At 39.2% G+C, this 21,496-nt stretch overlaps 1 protein-coding gene across 7 annotated transcripts in view; it reads right to left on the bottom strand.

Moving 5' to 3' along the window:
• Positions 1-21,496, bottom strand: part of SPECC1 (sperm antigen with calponin homology and coiled-coil domains 1) — an 89,244-nt gene that overhangs the window by 65,239 nt on the left and 2,509 nt on the right. For 4 of the 7 annotated variants that reach the window (XR_008745672.1, XR_008745671.1, XM_027791143.2 and 1 more), the window contains 2 exons: positions 12,712-12,888; positions 9,814-9,949 (listed from right to left, as the gene is read on the bottom strand). Coding sequence is in view for 4 of the 7 variants with exons in the window: in XM_027791143.2 (XP_027646944.1) it covers positions 9,814-9,949; positions 12,712-12,858 (283 nt within the window). In the remaining 3 variants the exon portion in view is untranslated. Of the gene's footprint in view, positions 1-9,813; positions 9,950-12,711; positions 12,889-14,135; positions 14,356-21,496 lie in introns of those variants that run through there. The other 3 variants (XM_027791145.2, XM_055795154.1, XM_055795155.1) reach the window with 2 other exon arrangements.

The raw sequence follows: 21,496 nt of genomic DNA, 5'->3' as shown, positions 1-21,496 counted from the left end.
AGTCCTGTCTATCAGATATGTTCCAATATCCTCTGGGGCTGTTCCTGGGTGAGCTTGAGCATCCCCAGCCCTTCTTAGCCTCAAGTGGTGCTGAGAACAGGCAGCACACTGCACACCCACATTATGAAAGCAATGTGCAGGGTACACTGAATACTATTAAAACCTAGGGGGTTTTTTGTTGTTGAAGTAAGGACCTGGTGTTTTATTATTCGTAAAAATTACTACAGCAATTTCCAAAATTCCCCTCATGCTAGCTCCTCACAAGCACTGGAAAAAGCCACCACCAAACCTGATAGCCACTACTACATTTAGAAGCTGCAACCACAAATATGATCTACATACTGTATCTCTATCATCCATGCTTTTGACTGTGACTTGTGCAAGAGCAGCTGCATGAGGCAGGCCTATCCACAGAGGCTGACCAACAGCCAACCTTTCAGAAAAAGAAGTCTAGATACCCCTTTGCTAATGGAGTCATGACATACATGGGGAACAACACCGAATGACTTCAGTAATCAGTTTCTATTACATGGATAATTAACAGAATCATCATCTTAAAGTCTTGGTTTCAAGAAGAGGGTTAAAAACACATTCAGAAATAATAAACTAACAGTGTCCTAGGCTCAAAATAGATTAACTTCTGTACATTTCATTTTCAGTCAAGCTAGTTGTGAATCCATCGTTTCAAATAAAAAAAATATCTGGAGATCATTCAATACAAGAGAAACAGAATTTTGCTAACATTTCAATATAACAGGGTGACTTAGTTGTCAGTCTTAAGTTCTTCATTGTTCTTGCTCTGACACTGTATGGTTGAAGCTAAGTTTTTGTATATCTGTCCATATTTGGATGACATTAAACAACTCCTGTCTACTTCTATCTTATGACATGCCAAGTGTAAAACACTTTAATGAATGAACTATATATGTTCTGCAAAAAATGGTCATTGAGAGTACATTCTTTGTCTAAAAGTCATCTTACAATCTCTTAAACCTTGTATCTTATTAGGATAGGTATTCAGCTTGCCCTTCTCAAAGGTACAGACACAAAAGTCCTCCAACTGCTGTTGAAACATATTTCCAAGACGAAGAGGTTTTCTTCTATTATAGACTAAAGAGTGACTCCTGCTTTTCTTCCAAAGGATTCAGCAGCAGGATTGGGTTAGCCCAGATAATCTTTTGGATTGGTAAATCCTAACACTGAGCATTTATTATTACAATGCCTGCTTTCTATTTCTGCAACACAAAAAGTTATATAGTGTAACAGGGTCCCAGGACTCCAGGCTTGCACCCATACTGTAATTACAGGATGTAATCACTGAGTCAGAGCAAACCCCTGAAATGCCAACACTGTAGAAGAGTCATGACTAGAAGGAACTAATCTGTTATTTTTGACAGTGGCACGAAACGTAAGTCAGAACATTCTAACACCATGATAGGGAGAGTGATGTCAGGAGAAAGACTTCTAGCCCAAGTCCACAGAGAAAGGTCAGGTATGAATTTTAAAAATACAGTTATATCCTGAGCTGAAGTCATAAAAGATTACTGCTTATGGAGCTTGCAGCTCAAACTGAGGAAAAAGAAAGAGGAATAATGGCAAGCATGATTTCTAGCATGGTGACTAGTAACAGATTATGACAGATGCATGGCTAAACCTTTAGGCAACTATTTATTATTTGAATATTTTACATTATTTTCCCTTCCTCCTCAATAATAGATACAAAAATGAATGAATGAACAATTTCATATCTATACAGCATATTAGCTGGTTTCTTCCTAGGCATGAAGCTTGACTCATTCCTTTGCACTATTCACTGCCAATAAAACCCCCCAAACACCCGTTTTCTGTATAGTGAAAATGGGAATTTATTACTCAAGGTGACATACATAATTCTTTTAACTCGCTAGTCAAATGACAGGACTCACTTGCCAGGCATAACCTTTCCTCACATCCTACTCTTAGAACACAGCAAGTTAATTAGCATGACTGCTGTTCAAATTGTAATCCACGTTAAAAGAAAAAGCATGAAGCCGCCACAGAATGATGCCAAATTTGCAGTGGCCAGATAGCTGACAGTCTCTTCAGAAGGCTAAGGTCTCAAGAAGTTACAGATGCTGAGCAGGACTTCCAGAGGCTGGACCTTCCATCCAAGACTGAACTAAATTGAATGGGCCCTAAGAGTAGACCACTGACTATCAATACCAGTGTTCACACTATTATGTTCTACTTCTTCCATTAATGCTAAATATTTTACAGGCACTGAGTACATAATGTAGCGGAGAAAAGAAACCTAGAGATGTGTGTATCACGTACAGCAGTGGACTTCAAAGGATTAGGAATATAATATCTACATTGGAACCCAGAGCAAATGTATTTTTAACTACGCTAAAACAAATTTTTTTGGTTGTGATGATACTGGGTGAGGTCATAGTTAAGTTCATGGTACAGAACTCCAGCCATCGAGGAACCCATCTGAGATGTAGCTGTCAATCCCTCCCTCTTACTTTACAGTATTACAATCTAATGTAAGCCAAAAGCTGCTGAAAAAAACAGTGGGGGAAAAAAATAACACAAGGAATGCCAAGCCCTCTCCTGATATGCATAGTTGTCAGACCAGGCCAGCTTCGCGTTCCTTTCTTCCGCTCCCTCCCATTCTTTAAGTGCAAACACAATGGCACTCTGCCAAGGCATTCTGGCTGTGATACATTTAGGCCTAAAGAATTTGTGCTGAGGATCATTTCTCTTCAAACCAGTTGAAGGAAAGCTGATAATTAACCTAGGCCTGGTAGTCAACACAACCTTGTGTTGACTTTTCCGAACAACTTCACTAAGGAAGCCTGAAAAGGAATGAAAACAAATTGAGAGATCATAGATTTGTACTATTCCTGGACCATCCAGGCATGCTCCCCTTTCTGTTTAGGTATCCCTAGCAAGGCTTTTGTGATCACCACAGTTTGCTTACAGCTGTAATGGATCTTCCCTATACATGTTGGCTTGAGCCAATTAACTGTCAATGATTTAATGAGTCAAGTCATTACAGACTTCAAGATTTAGCATTTCGGTATCTCTACCGCACACTGAATCCTCTTAACTGGCTCAGGTCCCAGGGTGGTAAACATGTGCCAATGAAGTCATTCTCAGGGGAATATACAACAGAGAAAAGGGTCTCTATTTCAAAGATCGTTTTAACCAGAAGTTGCATGCAAAATCTTAGAAAAGAGATTGTAAATTGTGCAGTAGATTAGGACAGTAAAAACTGAAAAAGGTACAGGCTGCAATGTTGTCAGCAGAAGTTAATTCTTACTTGTTTAATAATGCCACATAACTGCAGACAGCCTGCGAATGCCTCTCAAACAAACTGTTCTTAACAGGATCAGCTATCAGAAATCCCAGCAGTCACTAAAATGCATTGCTCTCACTCCATTCCTGGTTATGGAAAAAGCTTCATACAATACAGCCAACAACAGAACAAAAGAATAATTACGGGAGTCAACCTCTATATGTTACCTTCAGAACATCCATGGACAGCTATCTCTAGTTTAAGGCATCATGGGACTGAGATCTTGAGCCAACAGATATCAGACTTGAATGATAAGACCACTGCCATTATTTCATTAAGGAACTAGTGAGCGCCTTCTGCCCTACTGGAATAAGTAACTCTTCTGACTAAAATATCCTACCAGAGTGTAACATATTTATCAAAGGGGAAAAAGAATCCTAGAGAATAGTCCTGTGAAGCAGCGCCCATTCCAAGCCATTCTGAGATGGAGAACTATCCCTGGGTTACAGAAAGAAAAAGCAAAGATTAGAACAACATGAAAATTTAACATGGCAAACAACATACAGGAACTTTTTCAGCAAAGGCATCAAAAGTAAATATACATATTTGAGTATATGCAAGCTATCACAAGGGAAAAAATAATTGTAAGAAGAAATAAGAAACTTGACAAGTAGCTGCCATAAACTAAATCTGGAATGCCAAATTTGATCTACCTCAATTCATGAGCTGTCCCCTTCAGAGGTTAGTGAGTGAAAACTTCTAAAATGGTGCTGAAACTTGGACTGCTTGATACCTGGGGAAATCACAGATAGAGGGAATAGCTTGCTACATAATGTCAGAGAAGTTAAGGTTCAGATTCACATCTGTACCAGTATGTTACAAACAATCATGTAGCTATTTACATATGTGCATCGATGTCAATATGCATATCCAGCTACGCGTAGAACCATGGATGTAAACGTAGACATACACTCCCACATTGTTTTGCATGTTAAATTCCTGCAGTACTTCTTGCCTATTTGAATGACATCTTGACAAAGCAATTTTTTTTGAGTCTTCCTTTCTGTTTTGTATCAGTTCTGGAGCTAGAATCTCTTTTCCTTGATAAGAAAGAATAATTATGCAAGAGATGTCGTGTACCTGGAAAGGGTAGCAAAGCACAACTACCTTTCCAGATGAAGTTTAAAAGTGTATTTATTGTTCCTGGGAAACCCCAGATAAGATCAGTCATTTGGTTTCCAGTGAAGTCTTGTGGAACAGAACGTACCAATCTCATTAGTGTCTCTCACACTTGTCTCCATCTTTCACAAGAAAAATGAGACAGTAACGAGTCTGAATGCAAAGTGCAGCAACCTTTCTGCAAACCTATAGTGGTCCTTTGACATGACAGATCACAAAAAGCAGGCCCTGTCAAAAACTGATGTATGGGAGAGTAAAAGGACCCCAAGGTCAGAGAGCTGTCCTTCAAAAGAAATCACTTTCCTTTTTCCTATTCTAATTGGGGTGCATTAGCATCTTATGAAGAACTAAACTGACAATTAGGTTTTTTCCAAGGATTTTTTTTCAGAAAGCTTTTATTAAAAAAAAAACAAACACACCAAAACCCAACAAAACCCCAACAACTTTCCTTGAATTTTCTGACCATGTAGAGAAGGCTTATGGTCTGGATTAGCTGCACAATAACCTAAACTATTACCCCACATCAGAAAGTGACAAACACTTGCCAAGCAGAGAAGTCAGCAGAACGATAAATTTCATACAGTCCATATATTATTGTCAAACAGGAATCTTGAAATGACAAGTCTATAAAATGTGCAGGAAGCTCTGAAATCTGTAGTCTGCCCACATTTTCAATTTTGATGGGAGGGAAGCATACCTAATGACTGATCTGATGTAATACCATATACCAGTCTCCTGTCTAAAATCAGCCACAGCTGAACTTGCTCAAGTTTCACAAGTGATACTCATACTTTCCCAGTACTAACACCAACACTGGTAGTGGTCAGTTGGCCTTATTTAAAGCCTCTCCTTTCTCAATATCATATCAACACAAAAAGCCACAAGCAACTGTTTTAGAGGGAAATAAAGATTTTTCTTTTCACATAAACTACATGGCAAAACAGTGATGGACAAATGGACTTATGGTATGTGCTCTACTAGAGCTGGGAAGGAACTGCAGATATATAGGTATCATATTTAGCCATTGGGACGTTAAATCTGACAACTGGGAATGGATCAGAGTGACAACTCACAGAAAAACCCATCAAAACAGAGACCCTCCTTACTGGAGCTGAACGTTGCTCAAACCAAACTGTTCCACAACAGAATATAATCTTCAGGTCCTTCTATAGCCTTCACTGATTATGCCAGATTTCTTTGTATTACTGGCTTATTACAACAGCATGCTTTCTACAGCTTCATTTCTGATGCTGGCAATGTTCCATGCTGGGATCAGTAGCTTTTGTCCAGGTCACCCACAGAGTTCAGAGCCTTGATGCTAGATGCCTAAGAGATAATTGAAACCCTCTGTATCTTTTGAGTTTACCTCTATACTTCTCCCGTACTGGCACTGTCTCCAACTACTGACGTTAATCAGCTCAGCAGGCACACACAGAAAGCAACACACTTTTGTTGCTTTGGCTGAAAAGGTGTGCAAATTATTGATTTTCCCATTTGATGCATAAAAATAAACGGCCATTTCTGATGGAATATGGGATGATGCAGTAGGCCATCCCTCGCATTCCTGCTGGCATCTTGGCTTCTCCTAGCCTCCAGAGATTTAACACGTCCCACTATCACTGCGAGAAGGTACAGCACCCATCTTCTAACATGGTTTGAGCTTTACAGAGATCCTAAGCTTGTCCGTAAAATACCCAGAATTTCTATAAAAATTAAAGTAAGGTGATTATAGCATTGTTATTGGCAGTTTCCTACTGTTTCTGAGGCAAATTCAATAGGTCTATATAGATTTAGACTTTACTTTGGAATAAAGAAATAAGCTGATGAAGCAGCCTGACAAAACAAAGTACAGCTATGTGTTACTTACATTTCCAGGATAACTGATACTTCACAGTGGAGCTGGCAGAGCTCAATATAAAAATCAATATATTTCTGAGAAATGGGGTTGCCTGAAGTATTCTGAATGCTTTTGGATTATGTGCTCACAGCCCAGCACAGTCACACACCCTGCTGTAACTCTTTTCTGATGTCCAGCATACAATTCGTTGGGGTTTTTTTGTTCTTGTCAAACCTGACAGTGCTGCTGGCACTGAAATAACATCAAGGAAGCACATGAACATGATTAAACTAGACAGCCTTAAGGGAAATTTTCAGAAAGTGCTTGAATTGGGAGTTTGTAGGGAACAAGTGACAGAACTGAGAGCAAGGGTTTGGAATGACTTCTAGGATCCACTGAACAAGTAATTTCACCCATCTAAACCTCAATTTTTCCATTTGCATACCAGTATTATCATGTGGTGCTCTCCCTGAGAAATATATGATCACATAAGAAGCTTTGCAATTCTCTGTGAAATTGCATTATTTAGGGTTATCTGGTTTGCAAACCTTGAAGGATCAGAATCTGAAAAATCACCAATTTCCCATAAGCCTGAATCTTAAGAAGAGAGTCCTAGTTTCTCATGAAGATATAAATTCCTCTATTAAAATATTTTAAAATAACTTATTTACTATGTGTCTTCATAGACTGGATGGCTTTACAAGGGCATGTATTAAAATAAACATTTTTCAGAATTAGTGACCTCTTCCCTCCTGTTTGCAATTTTTCCAGCTCTTTTTCATCTACTGAAACATTAAAAGCAGCGCAAGTGCTCTGTAAGTTTGGTTTTAACATAAAACCAAATTGCTACTTCAGGACAGTACATGGAAAGACTGTGGATAAGGAAGTTGAACCCAAGACATTTATTTCTCCTTGCATGTAATTTCCCATTACTTGGGATTTCAAAACTGCCAAGCAGTTACAAAGCCAAACATCACAGCACAGAACTTCCAGCCAGAATCCATCTCCAGTTCCATTTGCTCAACTCCACTTGCCAAGAATGGATACACGAGATTGGCCTCATCTCCCTTTAAGTTGCTTATAATTTACTGTGTTACCTTCCAACAAGGCAGACAGGGTTAGTCATGTCAGCAAAAAGCTAGAATAAGTAACCTAAACTCCACCAAGGGCAGCATACAAAAAAGCCTATCTAAACAGGCAATCTTTATGTCCATTATTTATTATCTGCAGCATTTGGAACATATGCTGTTGCTCAAGGTCATCACACAAGTGTTGGACAGTCACACCCAAAGAAGAAAGAACCCTAAGCTTTTTTGTTTCCATACCTTTCTTTTCATTTCTCTTACACAATACTGTAATACCAACTGAGTAGCACCAGACTGTAGCTGGAACCGATATACTATCACTTCAGTAAAATAATCAAATTGCTCACTTGAATAGCAGACAAAGAAAGCCCAATCTAAAAAGTATAAACAAGGAGGGGAAAGACATGATGCCTGTTGTTGAGACATGAAAGAAAAATGCAGAATTGATGAAGGCAATCAAAGAAGCCAAAGAATGTGGTTTCAGGACAAAATTTCAAGATTTACACGTTGGCTATGTACACAAACATCTGCATTTCCTAGCTACAGGAATGTCCTTACTTGGATTAGCTCCACAGTCAGCATTGCACTGTAGCCTTGATCACAATCTGATACTACTTCGGATGCCATTTCAACAAAATATAGCAGCTGAAAGTGTTCTCTCATTTTCTGCTTATGTTCCCAGGAACATGTTGTGCCCTCTGTCATATGTGATTTTTAGTTTTCCTCTTAGCAACAATATACAATATTATGTCTATTGGTATTTTTCTTGTAGTGTGACAATCTAAAAGTAACATTCAGCTTTGTAACCTTGCTCACTAATATCTAGCACTTTTCAGTGGCCACAATAGTGACACATTCTCAGAACACAGCTAGATTTTCAAGCACCACTGTGAAAATTAAGATATGTAAGACACAAGTCTTCTTGTATACATACCTGTAATAGCCACCATAAGACCTGGGATAGTTCTCTCTAGGTCAAAAGGAATTTTAGAGGGGTAAAACACATATTCTTAGTATTCACACTATATACATAGCTCCACACTTTGACTCTTTTCACTTAGTACTAGTATTCCTATTAATACTTCTACAAATGCTGATACAAAGCAACATATGAGGTCAGATCTAACTATGTAATTTAAATTGGCAAAACAAATCTCAAATGTAACTTGGCCTCCCATAAACCATTTTAGCCTTTGTATTTAAGGTAGTCATCATCATAGATCTTATTCCTCCTCCAATCCCAGTTATTATACGTGCATGCAGAAGGGGGCTCTCTATTCCAGTGCTAGTATTTTTGTATCTGGCATATGTATTCCATTCTGGACTCCCTGCAGTGCTGTTTCCCTGGCTGCATTCCCGGGATCTTGTGCTGCATCATCCATACAGGTTCTCTTCTCCCTATGTTACTCCTCCCAAGTATCTCTTGCCAGCATCATGCCTCTTTATTGGCTGGTGAATCTCAAATGCCTTTGGATATGACTAGTCACTATTAAATTTGAGGATTTACACACCAATTAACCACAGAACAGGATCTGTCCTTGGGTTACGGTGAAGCATTTATGCTGTTACAAGATGCATCATTTTCTTTCAAGGGTGGGAGGAAGTACATAAAGAATTTAAATTATTTTTTTTTTTAATTTTTCAGCAATCCCTTTCTGGTTAGTAACATTTTTCGTTACACTGCCAAACCCTGCAGAGGCTGTGACAAATAGGGAGGTCATGGTCAAATTTAATAAGATCTCACATTCCCTTGGAAATGCCACCAGGGAGCAGACAAAAGCAAGCATTTGCTGAGCTCCTGGGGGAAAGCAGAGCGTTTGCACAGAAGCCCTTGGTATGCAGATGGTGTTGCTGCCTTTAGAAACAGGCTTAGATTTGCAACCAACGGGAACAAGCTGATGGGGCTAACACAAGAGGGGAGAGAGCATGCCACGCTGTAGCTTAGGAGCACAAGCTGTACGTGAAGATGCTAGGGCTGGCTCTTCGTTCTCGCGTCTCTGCGGCGCCCCAGGAGCTGCAGGGTAACCGCTCTGCTCACCCGGCAGAAGGAGAGGGGAGGATGCTGTTGATAACGCTATGAAAACTTAAAGCAGAAAGGTTTCACACTGACAGCTCTGCGGGACAGCGGGCTGCGCACCTCCGCCGCGGGGGCAGCGCGGGCCGCCGGCGCCACCGCGTGGCCGCTCGGGGCCGGCCCACCCCGCAGGGTCCCCCTTCGCACTCCTGGCTGGGGGGTGTAGGATGCAGCGAAAGGCCAGTCTGCAAGGCACCGTACGTCTCGTCCTACAGGCTGAAGATTATAGCGGGTCAGTTATAGCTGTGCTACCAGGGGTGGCAAGGAAATCTCAGCTAGTATCTCGGTAAATAAACCAAGCGACGCTCAGAGCACATCTCAGATCGAGTAGGCTGTCTTCCAGAATCTTTGTATCTACCTGTGCTGGGCTTCAGTCGACTCTCTGCAAGCTCAGAAATGGCTCCTGTTGTAATAGTCTTCTTCAGTCTAGAGACTCCAGAAGCTGCTGTCACCCCCGGTTTTGTAAGCATGTCATCGCTGCTTGCCCTCTTCAGCTGCAACAGAGATGGTGAGCAACCAGAAGATTAAGACCTTGAATATTCCCATCAAGTAGTCCAAAATGTAAGGTTCCTGGGAGAAAAGGAACATTGCCATAAAGTAACCCAATGGGAATATTGGTTTGATAACCCTATTAAATAATGTATTAATTTTTGTATTTGTTTCACATTCTAGATTTTGGTGGGTTAACAGATAATACTGTTTCAACAGTGAAGAATGAAAATGGGAAAGACCATTCGAATAAGCAAATAATTCAAAGGCAGGGAGAAAATAGTTTACAGGAGCAGACTACTGGCAACTCAAAACTTCTCAGATCTTGCTCTGAACAGCTTCATCGTATTTCCTCACCAGTTTACATTTAGTCAGGCATTTGGACCTGTACAGATACGTGCCAGTTGCAGAACCTAACACACTGAGTAGGTCAAAGCAGCAAATAACTGGCCCTTTACCTATCTACCAAAAAAAGAGCCTAAAAGGATCTGCTGGTTCTTGTCTCTCCACTCAGGACCATGCAGTTTTGCCCCAATGGTGACCTTAGAATCTCAGGCTGCCACAATAAAATGCAAGTGCGGCCAGTGCAAGATCTAACGCAATTATCAATTGGAAAACCCTTATCTTAAACATGGTATGATTTCAGCTATTTTACCTTCCTTGTTTATTGAAAAGCAACGAGTAAAGATGGCCAATGAGCTCATGACGGGACCTAATGCTATTTGTTTCACTAGGGACTGTAGGACTCAGCAGAAGAGAAATGGAAAAGTCTGTTCACAAGAAAGCATTTTGTTCATGTGACCACCAAGGAAATCATTCTCAGCAAAAAGCGCATTGGTTTTCAGAATAGCTAAGCTGCAGAGTTCTATAAAGATTAACACTGATATGTTTCATAAGCTTGGAAGAAGGTAAACTGTTTGCTTTACAGGGTATTTTACAGTATATTTTTTAAAAAAAAAATATTAGCAGATCTAACTACAATTTACTTAGCTTTATTGTATGTGAGAAAGGAAGGGTCCATTGTTATGTGATCTTTTTTGGGAGGGAGATTTTTGGTACAGCAAGTTACTCTAAACACGTGCTCAAGAAATCCATGCAATACAAGCACAATGAACTTAGGATTCAAGGAGAAACACTAAAATTATGTTGCTTTAACAAGCAGAAGTAGCAATTTATCTCAGAACTTTGGTCAGATGCTTTCCCAGTTGTGTGCCTCTAACAGCCTATGCACCTCTAATAACAGCCTCTAATTTCAGGAAAAATACTTTAAACATTTTAAGAGACCAATGTTCTGAAAAGTCTCTCTAAAGCAGTATTTTTTCTATCCTTTTGAGTTTGCGGACACAAACTTTTTCACAAATCAAAACCCACTTCCTTTGAAGTTGTCCAGTGATACCCGGGAGGGGGCCATGAACCACAGGCTGAAAACCACTGCTCAGGTTAAAAGAGATAACACAGGCAGTACTCTCTCTATTTAGTGGTTCCCAAATGTAAAATATTTAAGCAAAATGAAGTCTCTCAACTCCAATTCTTTCTCCCTTTCATCTCCTCCTCTGACGAAGTCTGTGGTTTCCTGGATCCTGCAAGCACATAAGTTTCAATAGCTGAAATGTTGATCTGCTCCAGGATACCAAACAGCTAACGTTTTGCCTTCTGGCAGAGGTTTTGTCAGCTCACTCTTAGAAGCAGAACGGAACAATCTGACTTTCTGACCTTTAGAGTCTTCTTCAGTCTCTCTAAAGTAATTTCTTCAATGTGCCCTCTTTACAGCATCAACTACAGTGCCTTTTTCTACCCCATTTCTTTAAGGAAACCACTTTGATAATCTTGGATTTGCAAATTATGAACAACTGGAAGGTATCTGCTGTAATTAGAAAGAAAACCCTCTACATTTCACACAATATACAAATTAATCATATCAGATTTCCTGATTAGCCTCTTTGGTAGCATTCCTTCAGAGATGCTTGCCTCAGCCAATGATGAACAATGATGAACATAACCTGCCTGGAGCATTAGACTGAAATATCTTATAGGTAACGATGCTCAAATCTTCTAGGAGTTTTAGATCTCCTCTGGATTAAAATGCTGTACCATGTTACATATTGTTTACTGAACTTTACTATTGGAAACAGTTACAACCAGGAAGCCCATGGTCTATTTTTCAGCACTGGTATCTTGGTCTGTATGTGGACGACAAGGTTATTTTTGTTTGCTGGCTGCAAGGGTACAGATGCAACAGCATTTTCAGGTATATTACTCCATTTTCTTAAAAACACTACTTCAACAGAAGTTTCTGTTATTTTTGAAAAATAACTACAGAAAGATAGGATTCATAAAATGTGTTTGTTCCACTGCAAATAATATTTTATTATTATATTTTGCCTTGAAGGAAGACAGGCACAGATTTTTAGGAATTCCGGAGATCCATTAATCGATCTCTTCCAATTTCTTTAGATGTGTAACAATCAGTTGAACTAAGAATTTGCCATTTACTTTTCTCCATCTTAAAGTTAAGGCAATTCCCTCACACAAAGTGTAAGAGAACCCACTCATACCTTGTACAGATGCAGTGTCTCCACCATCACATGCAAAGCATTTTCAGAAGTGTGCATCAGTCTAAAATACAACACAATTATAATACCTCTATGCTTAATACGGTGGTCAACCCCACTCCCAAGTCTCAGGGTGCAGTGATGTTCCAGGACTAAACCAAAATTTTAATGTGGAACAAGGCGACAATGCTTGCACGGTCCCTACTGGTTAGTACCTTGCTGAGCCGAGATTCAAAGGCAAGTGAAGTTGAGGACTTGGATGTCTTCATTCCTGTTGAGGTGGTGGAAAGCGATTTTCCTCTGTCAACACCATGACTCCCTTGTTTTGCCACTGCAGTCCAAGGCCTGGCAGTACTCTTCATTTTCTTCTCAAATAACACAGTCTACAGATCCTAAAAAAAAAAAATAATACAGTTTTTTTATATATATATGTATACACACAAAAATATATAAACTGTCTTTGCATTATCTGAAAAAGAGCAACAGAGATATCTGACATCAGTTTAAAGGGCTGAAAAGGCCATGCTAAACTTTATTCCCTCTTATACACATCAAAACTCAGCCTAGAGAATCCTTCAGAGCAGGCTGCAGCCACTTGTATTTTTCATACTAACTGGGAACAAGAAACACCATAAAGGAACACTGACTTGGTTGGACTGTGTAAGTCAGAGATCTCTATCAACCACAACACAATACCTGCGAATGCTGAAGCACACTGAAAGAGTAACTGAGAACACCCAAGTCCACAGCAATTCAAGACAACCTAAGGGTAAAACCAAAACTACTTCTCTTACTGTTAATCCAGCAGCTTCAACTGAAACAATACTCACTGTTAAAAAGTCACATGAGAAGCAAGTTTCCTCAGTTGTATGGAAAATATGATATCTTTAACTTATCAACGGCTGCTTCTCTAGAAGACTCTGACGTTACCACAGTGATAAAGATGTTTCACAACACCAAGATTTACAAAATACAGTAAAAAAAAAAAAAAAAATCAACTTCCTTGCAAACAAAAATCCAGATCCATTAATCCTCAGAGATAAGCTTATGCAAGAGAGAAATCCTGCCAGGAATTCCTTTTTCTGGATATAGCTGAACAGATTTAATCTGCTAACAAGAACAACTAGTCTGTTTCTCTCTGTAGACAGCTGCCAATTAAACAGCTAGCGCAACTCCTGTAGATCTAAAGCCATAAATTTTCACCAGCCATTGCCCAATTCAAACCAGAAGAAGAATAAAATAATTAGTTGAATTTTTTTTTTTAAGTCTCACCAGTCTGCTGAGTTGGGAGGGAGGGGAGATTGCCTGATATACCCTCCTGTCCCCACTTCAGTACAAGCAACAGTTTTCTTCTGCAGTTTCATTTTCTAAAATAGACAGTCTTGTGCATGCAGAGGCTACTTGTTACTTGTCTGTTAAACAGGGAACCAAAAGATCTACAAAGGTCAGCCTCATGCCCCAGCTAGGGGAACACACTCGCAGTAAGCATTCACTGTTTATCACTCAGGAGTCCAGCTGGACAGCAACCCTTTGACAGAGAAGCCAAAACAATTTATCCCTCACCGAGCAGAAGGGTTTAGGTCACATTTTACATCTCATAATTTTCACATTCACAAATAAGAACACTCACTGAACTCACAGGAAACAAATCTGTTTGGGGCCAAGTCGTATTCGACACTGACAGCACCTTCCAGGTGCCACGATGGTCTATTTAAGGAGTGTTTTGCTGCACAGTGGCAGAAGGGAATGTCAAGTGCTCTGCTGCTGTCTTACAGAGAACAAAGCTAGCAAGTGACATTTCCTCTACTTATCCTTGGTGCCTCTTGCAGGGAGGGCTGTCTACTTTTTCCTGTCAGCTCCTAAATAAAGAAATAAAGAAGCTGTAGTTATTATTATTACTAAGTATAGTCATTACTCCATTAAAATTCTTAACACATGCAGCGTGAAGCCATCAACTGATCTCATTAGAGGAGAACGAGTAGTCTGTTAATGATTATGCTGATCACTTGGCTCCTTTTTTTAAAGCACGGACATATGTAAGATATATAACAATAGATAATAATGGTTAGCATTCCCACAGTTCATGATGTACCTTAGCAAGCTCTGGTGCTTTACATTATTTAAAAGACTATCTTTTAACAGGTATACCATTCACTGTATTTATATGGGTGAACAAGCAACTACTCAACTAGCTTCCTGATTAGATCTCCAAATTATGCCGATTTTGGTTTTTGCAGATCCAGTGGTTTTGCACATGCATTTTGCTTTATTATACTCTCTGGATTCTTCATAGCTGTATCTCATACTTTCCTGCCTTAAGCTGTACAGATGCTTTGTTGATATCCAAAAGAATTTAATTTTGAGTCATCTGTGGCATTCTAAAGTTGCAGTGGAGCGATATGCTCATTAGACCATGATGTTAGAAGTAAAAGGAAGAGGTACTTAAAAAAACCCCCCACAAACCACAACTCCAGAAATCCAGCCAGTAGCCTGAGGCAATCTGGCTTTTTCATATAATGATAGCTGAATTATGTGCCATGTGGATTTAATATTTTGCTATGCCAAGCAGACAAAATTAAAATTGAGAAGAGTATATTTGGAATTATTAGTGATTATTAGTTTTCCATGTGTTTCTATGGGAATCAGCATTTGTAAGAGATGGAGGTAAGACTTCACATGTATTTGGCTAACCTGAATCTGCCTTGCAGATAAAGATTTCAATCTCTGAAGTGGAATCCCAATACTTTCTACAAGCCTTATACGTACTTCAAAGAACCAAGTCCAGTTGCACACATCTAAAGCTGCTTTCATTCCCAGGTAGGTGACACACATTTGAGTTGTCAGACGTACTGCTTCAGGAGAAATACTAAATAAAACTATTTCCCCCAAAAAAGGAGGGGGTGTGTGTGTGGGGGGGGGAAAATCCTATTGCTCTTTGATGGATTTCCTGCTCTCATTCTCAGTCAACATCAGCTTTTCCTCTCCTCTAAATTCAATCTATTGCATTACAGGAAAAGAAAACCCCCAAAACCAACAAAAGAAGCTTCATGGAAGTTGTGGGCAGTTGGAACAATGGGAAACCCAGAAGTTCAGTATTATGAAATGGCTCATGGACTGAGGTATGTAGATGGCAGCGAACTCTCAACCAAAACACTAAGTTAGATATCTAGAACTGTTTCAGCCAGTTAGCATTCAAGGAACCCAATATTAGCGAAGACATTTCTCTAATCCTGGAGTATAAACAGTACATACAGGGACAGATTTAACAGATTGTATTAAAATCATCATATACAGCTTTTATCTACTTATCTTAAATACTTTTTTTACAGATGAACAAATAAAAGTTAACAAGGTTTATAAATCTGGAAAGACAAAAAAAAGCGCATTTCTGAAGACTCTCGAATAGAGACACTTGAATTTAGCCTTCTATTCCAAACCTTACACTAGACAGCAGCTTGTCAGAACATTGCAATGACATAGTAGGCAACCTCTGCTTCCTCAGGTGATTTTCAGGGCAAGGTTGGTAACAGTAGCTGGCAGAAACCATCCTTTTAGGCCAGCATAAATTACTTCAAAAGTAGCCAAACATTATCATAATCCTTGAATGAGCGCTTGGGAATGGGATCACCATTAAATTATCACAGCTGATCAGATCTTGGAAGACCGTCCCTCTCACAAGTCAGGACAAAGGCAGTATATATATATATATATATATATACACACATTCATACTTTAACTGCTATAACAAGATTTTGTTCAACACCCTTTTGCACACAACTTTCCAAGCTTTGTGTATCTGCCTTTCTGCATCTGTGAAACTGACATTGGGAAACAACTCAGTGGCTTTCGAATATATTGATTGAAGTTTACTATACTTTAACTACACATCAGCATTTCGTTCCAAAAGGACATCAGAGAGATTATGACTTGACCTCTAGGCTACCCATACAGAGATCTGAAAAAGCAGCAGCTTTCCACAAGAGATGCAACCAAACTGCTTTTGCAAATACAGTGACAAAAATAACTAGTTGTATGCCCGTTACGTCTCAATACATTTCAGATGAACATTTTACATGTTTCTGCTCACTTTCCTGCAAGATGACTCTCTCCAAGCAACACCTGGAGCTCTATGATTTCATTTTTCATTTCCTCACATTTTACAGGGAACTTTCCTTAGGAAGCAAACAGAATGGCATCACTCTTGAGATTCAAAATCTGTCTGTCTTTGGCATCAGCCAGAGCAGATCACTAGTGGGCCACAATTAATCCCTGCAGTATGCCCTGCTTGGAGCTGTACTCTGAAAATATGTAGAAACTGAAGGTAAGTAGCTCCATGTTGAAATAAATTAGAGTTCATGCCAACATGTTTCTTCAAAGCAGCAAAATCAGTTCTACTACCAGTCACTTCCAAAATGCGGGGGGTTGGGTGGGTTTTTCTGTTTTGTTTTTAAAATCTTTTACACTCAAAAGTGCTGGGGTTTAAATAACCCTCTCTGAAACAGGTCCTGCACATGAGATAATCAGAGGGTTTACAAAAATGTAAAGCTGGTCCTGAAAGCGCTTTTTTTTCTCAGTAATCCTCAGAATTCCCTGTAGGCAGTTGTCTTTAAAAATTCAGGCCATACTATATAGTTCATCCTCTCTCACTTGTGTTTTTAAAGGGTATTTGGAAAATTGCGATGTGGACTATTTTGACAGTTGGCAGGAGTTTCACAGTGGAAAGACAGTCCATTGCACTTGAAATTTTACTGGTTTTATTAGAGATTGAGAACCTAGACTTTTTTTATTAGTCCATATGCATTCATTAATAAAAGTCTTTAGAACCAGCCTAGAATTATTCCCATTTTACAGCCAGAAAAATTGGATTAAGAATTTATCCTAACTCTCACAGGCAGTCAGCATCAGCAGAAACAGCACCAGGTCTCTTGGATCTTAAGGCCTGGCTATCCATCAAAGGAGTAATTCACTAGTTCTGGATAACAAATTTCTAGGAAACACGTTCTGCTGAATATTAAAGGCTATTTTTCTCTGAGTAGCTAAAAAGAGTAGATAGTTTGATTTGAGTAATGACAAGCAATACTATTTCAGTCAAGAATTGTAGCAGTTACACTATTAAGTAAATAAAAATTATTAGCATATCTGCAGAAATGAAGTTACATAGGAAAATCCCTCTTGGGAGAGGCTAGATATACAAATTATCTGTCCCCCATGTACTTCACACAATTTAGGTTTTGGTGCTCATGTCTGTGTGTAATGCTACTTGCTCAACAGGACAGTCAAATTAAAGCAGAGTCATTGAAAGTGCTTTGGGAACATGAATGAAATAAAGAATTACGAGAACTCATTACTAGATCTGGAGAGCAATGCACCAGATGGCAGGTTCATTGAGACCTGTGAATGCCCAGCATTTCTAAAAATGAGGTCAGAAGTACCAGCTTTGCAGGTAGAGGACTCAGAGGACAGAAGTCTGTGACCTTGGTGGGTTAAAACCCACAGTTCCCAATGCCATTTTCCTGCAGTTTGGTTACTTTTCATTACCTCAAAAGGTCAGACTATTCCAGAACTTTTATTACACGTTCTTATGAAATCATGAAATCAAAGCACAATTTTCTCCTCGTTTTTTTTTTTTTTTCTTTTTGCACGCAAAATGTGCATCGTGCTTATGCGGTTTTCCTTCTAACCTAATCAATCTCTGCTATTTTCAGACAAACTATCAACTGGAACATAGAAATATCTAACAAGTTCAGTAAACTGTAAAGCATTTTCTAGTGGTGTGTAGGAAGCTATATGGCAGGATAGCCAGCTCGGCTAGCATAGAATTCTTTTCTGCCTTTCACATCAATTCACTTTAAACAATTTTTAGGCTTGACAGATGCTTCCATATGACTCATCTTGATTTCTTAGCTGATATCAGGAACTAAGCCAGGGTCACAAACCAAGGAACTTGATAGTCCAGTACGTAATTGGTAACTTGAAGATAAATAGCACAGAAAAACCTATTTGGAAATAAGGCCAGGCTAACAATTAAAAACAAACTGTTTACTCTTTTGGTCATTTTTAGCGGCTTTCCTTAGGCATCTATTCCTTTCAGCTCCGTATTAGTATTTCTGTATCTAACACATCCATCCCTTCTTTTCTCTAGTTTGTTACCTTTGTCTTTAGTGTCTTTGAGGCTTTGAGACAATTGCTGGAATTTTGCTGGGACAAAGCTTAGCTTTCATTAAGATTGGATTAAAAAGCCCACCAAAAAAAAAAAAGCCACAAGCCAGACCACCTTCTTCCACCCAAACACAACTCAAAGGAACAGACAAGATACGCCTGTTTCCCAAAACCTCACCCCTAAAGCTCCTCTTGCTTTTGTTGGCCAAAGAGAATCAATTATAAACCTGACCCCAAACAATAAACAGCAGTTTCCTCTGGTCTACCTCAGCTAACTTGCTTTCCAATCTCATTTGCAGCTGCATTTTCATGTTTTGCTGGTAGAGTACCAGGAGACAAGACATTGCTTAGAAATTTTCATGTCCAGACTGCACGCTACAGCATAGCAAATTCTGCTGGGTTTATGCATGCCTCAAGCAAAGGTGGTTTTAGTATTATTACTTTTTAACTTTCAAGAGTGGAGACAAATGTCCTATAATAACACACCTAGGCGGTTATAAAATCCAGGTGCTTTTGCAAGGAGTTAAAAAAGTTGATAATTTCTGTGTATTGCTTTATATCTTAAGATTTAACACACATACATGCTCAAGGTCACCCAACTAATCATTGGGAAAATACAAAACAAAATACCAGTTCCAGGATTTAACCATCAGTGGCTCTGATATAGCTTAAGAATCACATCTTCAAAATCTTCATTGTGCTGACATTGCTTGAAGATTGTATCCTTGATTGTATCCTCACATGAAGATTACTCTTTTGAGTTGCTGTTTGCTTTGGGTTTTTTGTTTGTTTGTTTGTTTTAATTGCTCTGCCGTAGGACTCTTAAAAAAAAAGACCTCAGAAGAGCACATTCAATATAGTATCACATCAGAAATTTTTTACAGGGCACATGGCTCCTTTACAGTATAAGCAACCTTCCCTTCATGGTATCAGATGGAAGCACACAGACAATGCAAACTCCTGTGGCTCTCTCAAAGACAAAGTTAATTTATCTGTGCTTACAGTGACAAAAGACAATCTCACATTTTTGTGTTAAGGCGTTTCTTGATTATTTCTTTAGTATTTTCCATAATTCTCTAAAATGGATATAAACTAGTGTATATATATACACACACACTGAATGGTTACAGGGATGTCTAAGCTAAGTCAGAAATGGCCTAGGTGAAGACAGTTCCATCCAGCCACAAATGACAGGTTTCTGGCCATCAACTCAACTTCCAAAACCATGTCTCAACATTGCTCAAAATAAAATCCTCTTCCCACAGCAACCATTAGAGTCATTGATGATTTTTCCAGGCATGGACAGATGAGAGCAGAGCAAAACCTTCTGTGGAGGAGGGTGGGCGGAAGTTCTCCCTGGAGTTTTGGATTTGTCAATGTTTTATTCTTAGTTAGAGCCACAAAAAACATGCAGAAGTTACAACAAAATCCTCATTCATGCATACAGACAGAAGATTTACTTTGCTGCATTTCTCTTATCCGTGTTCCATATTACTGGCCGTTTATAAAAGACAGGAAAACACAGGTATCTTTGCTACTTCTCTAGAAAAAAAACTCAGAACCATCATCTAACACAGTGACTGATGCATAAAACAATCAAGCCAAAGCTGTGCTTTCATATGTCTGGGAACATGCTCCTCCTGTAATTTAAATTATGCTGTTTGTACATGGATACTCAATCTCCTCCTCCTTCCTCATACTGATTATCTAACCAGTCACCACTACACATCTAAGAAGAGAAACTATGCTACCTTCCTACGACCCCTGATCTTCTAAATGACCTGGGATTAAGGAAACAAAAATCCAATTTTTCTGTAATTTTCTGCTCATTAGCCCCCTAGTAGGATGGTGGCTACCAGCTGGATAGTGTGATACCTGAAGAAGCCCTGAAGCACAACTGTACATTGGCCATCAATAAACAGTCTACTGTGCCCCTCTGGTTCCAGTCGATGTGTTGTCTTGGTAAGGCTGAAAGGACAGAAGACTGGCATGATCTTTCACTAACTCCAGAGCAGAGATGTAGACTTACATGTGCCCATTCTGGATCATGTTGATCACACAAGGAAAAAGACATAATCAGGGGGGTAGGGTGGCATTTGTAGGAAGACCGGCAGGGACAGCATATCGTCATACTGGGAGAACATATATGAAAGCCATGTATTGGCAGAATGCCTACACAGAGGTTATGCAGTAAATTCCAAATTTTATCAAATCACATCAAAACTACATCTAGGAAGTGATTCCACTACAGAATTTGGAGAATGCATTTTTACAAGTTGTAGTTCCCTTCGTGCTTTAATGTACGACAAGCAGGAAAAACGGATCAGTTTCCATAGTGCTAACATCCACCCTTTGGAGACAGAAGTCAAAGGAAAGATTCAGGAAGGGTAAAAACAATGCATTGATTCCAAACTTTCTTTTTTGAAGTTGCAACCATGTTATAATTGCAAAGAATTAGGTCACTCTGGGCTTTCCCCAATATGACTCTGCCCTGAATAGATGGGTTTAATTTGTGTTCAGTATATTGCAAGTCGAGAACAAAATGTTTTAGAACCATTTCAAGGTAGCTACTGTTCATTAATCCAGGTTCTTTGAACTGCTGTCCTAGTGAATACAGTACAAAGTAAGTGACACACATGGTTAACACTTCATGTTTTGCCAACCCGCAAGAAGGAAGAAAAGAAGGTTTCATTTTAGATAGAGCAAGAGCTATATAATTGCTAAAGAAATTAAGAATAATTACAAGTGGTTTGCCTGATAATTACCTGTCATTACATTTTTCTGTGGCATAGAGGGTAGATACATCTACAAGAAAGAAGGAATGATCATGTTTTTTGGAAT

This window comes from Falco peregrinus, chromosome 2, assembly GCF_023634155.1.
Source record: "Falco peregrinus isolate bFalPer1 chromosome 2, bFalPer1.pri, whole genome shotgun sequence".
In the NCBI taxonomy this organism is placed as follows: Eukaryota; Metazoa; Chordata; class Aves; order Falconiformes; family Falconidae; genus Falco; species Falco peregrinus.
This window is presented reverse-complemented; position numbering and strand designations above follow the sequence as displayed.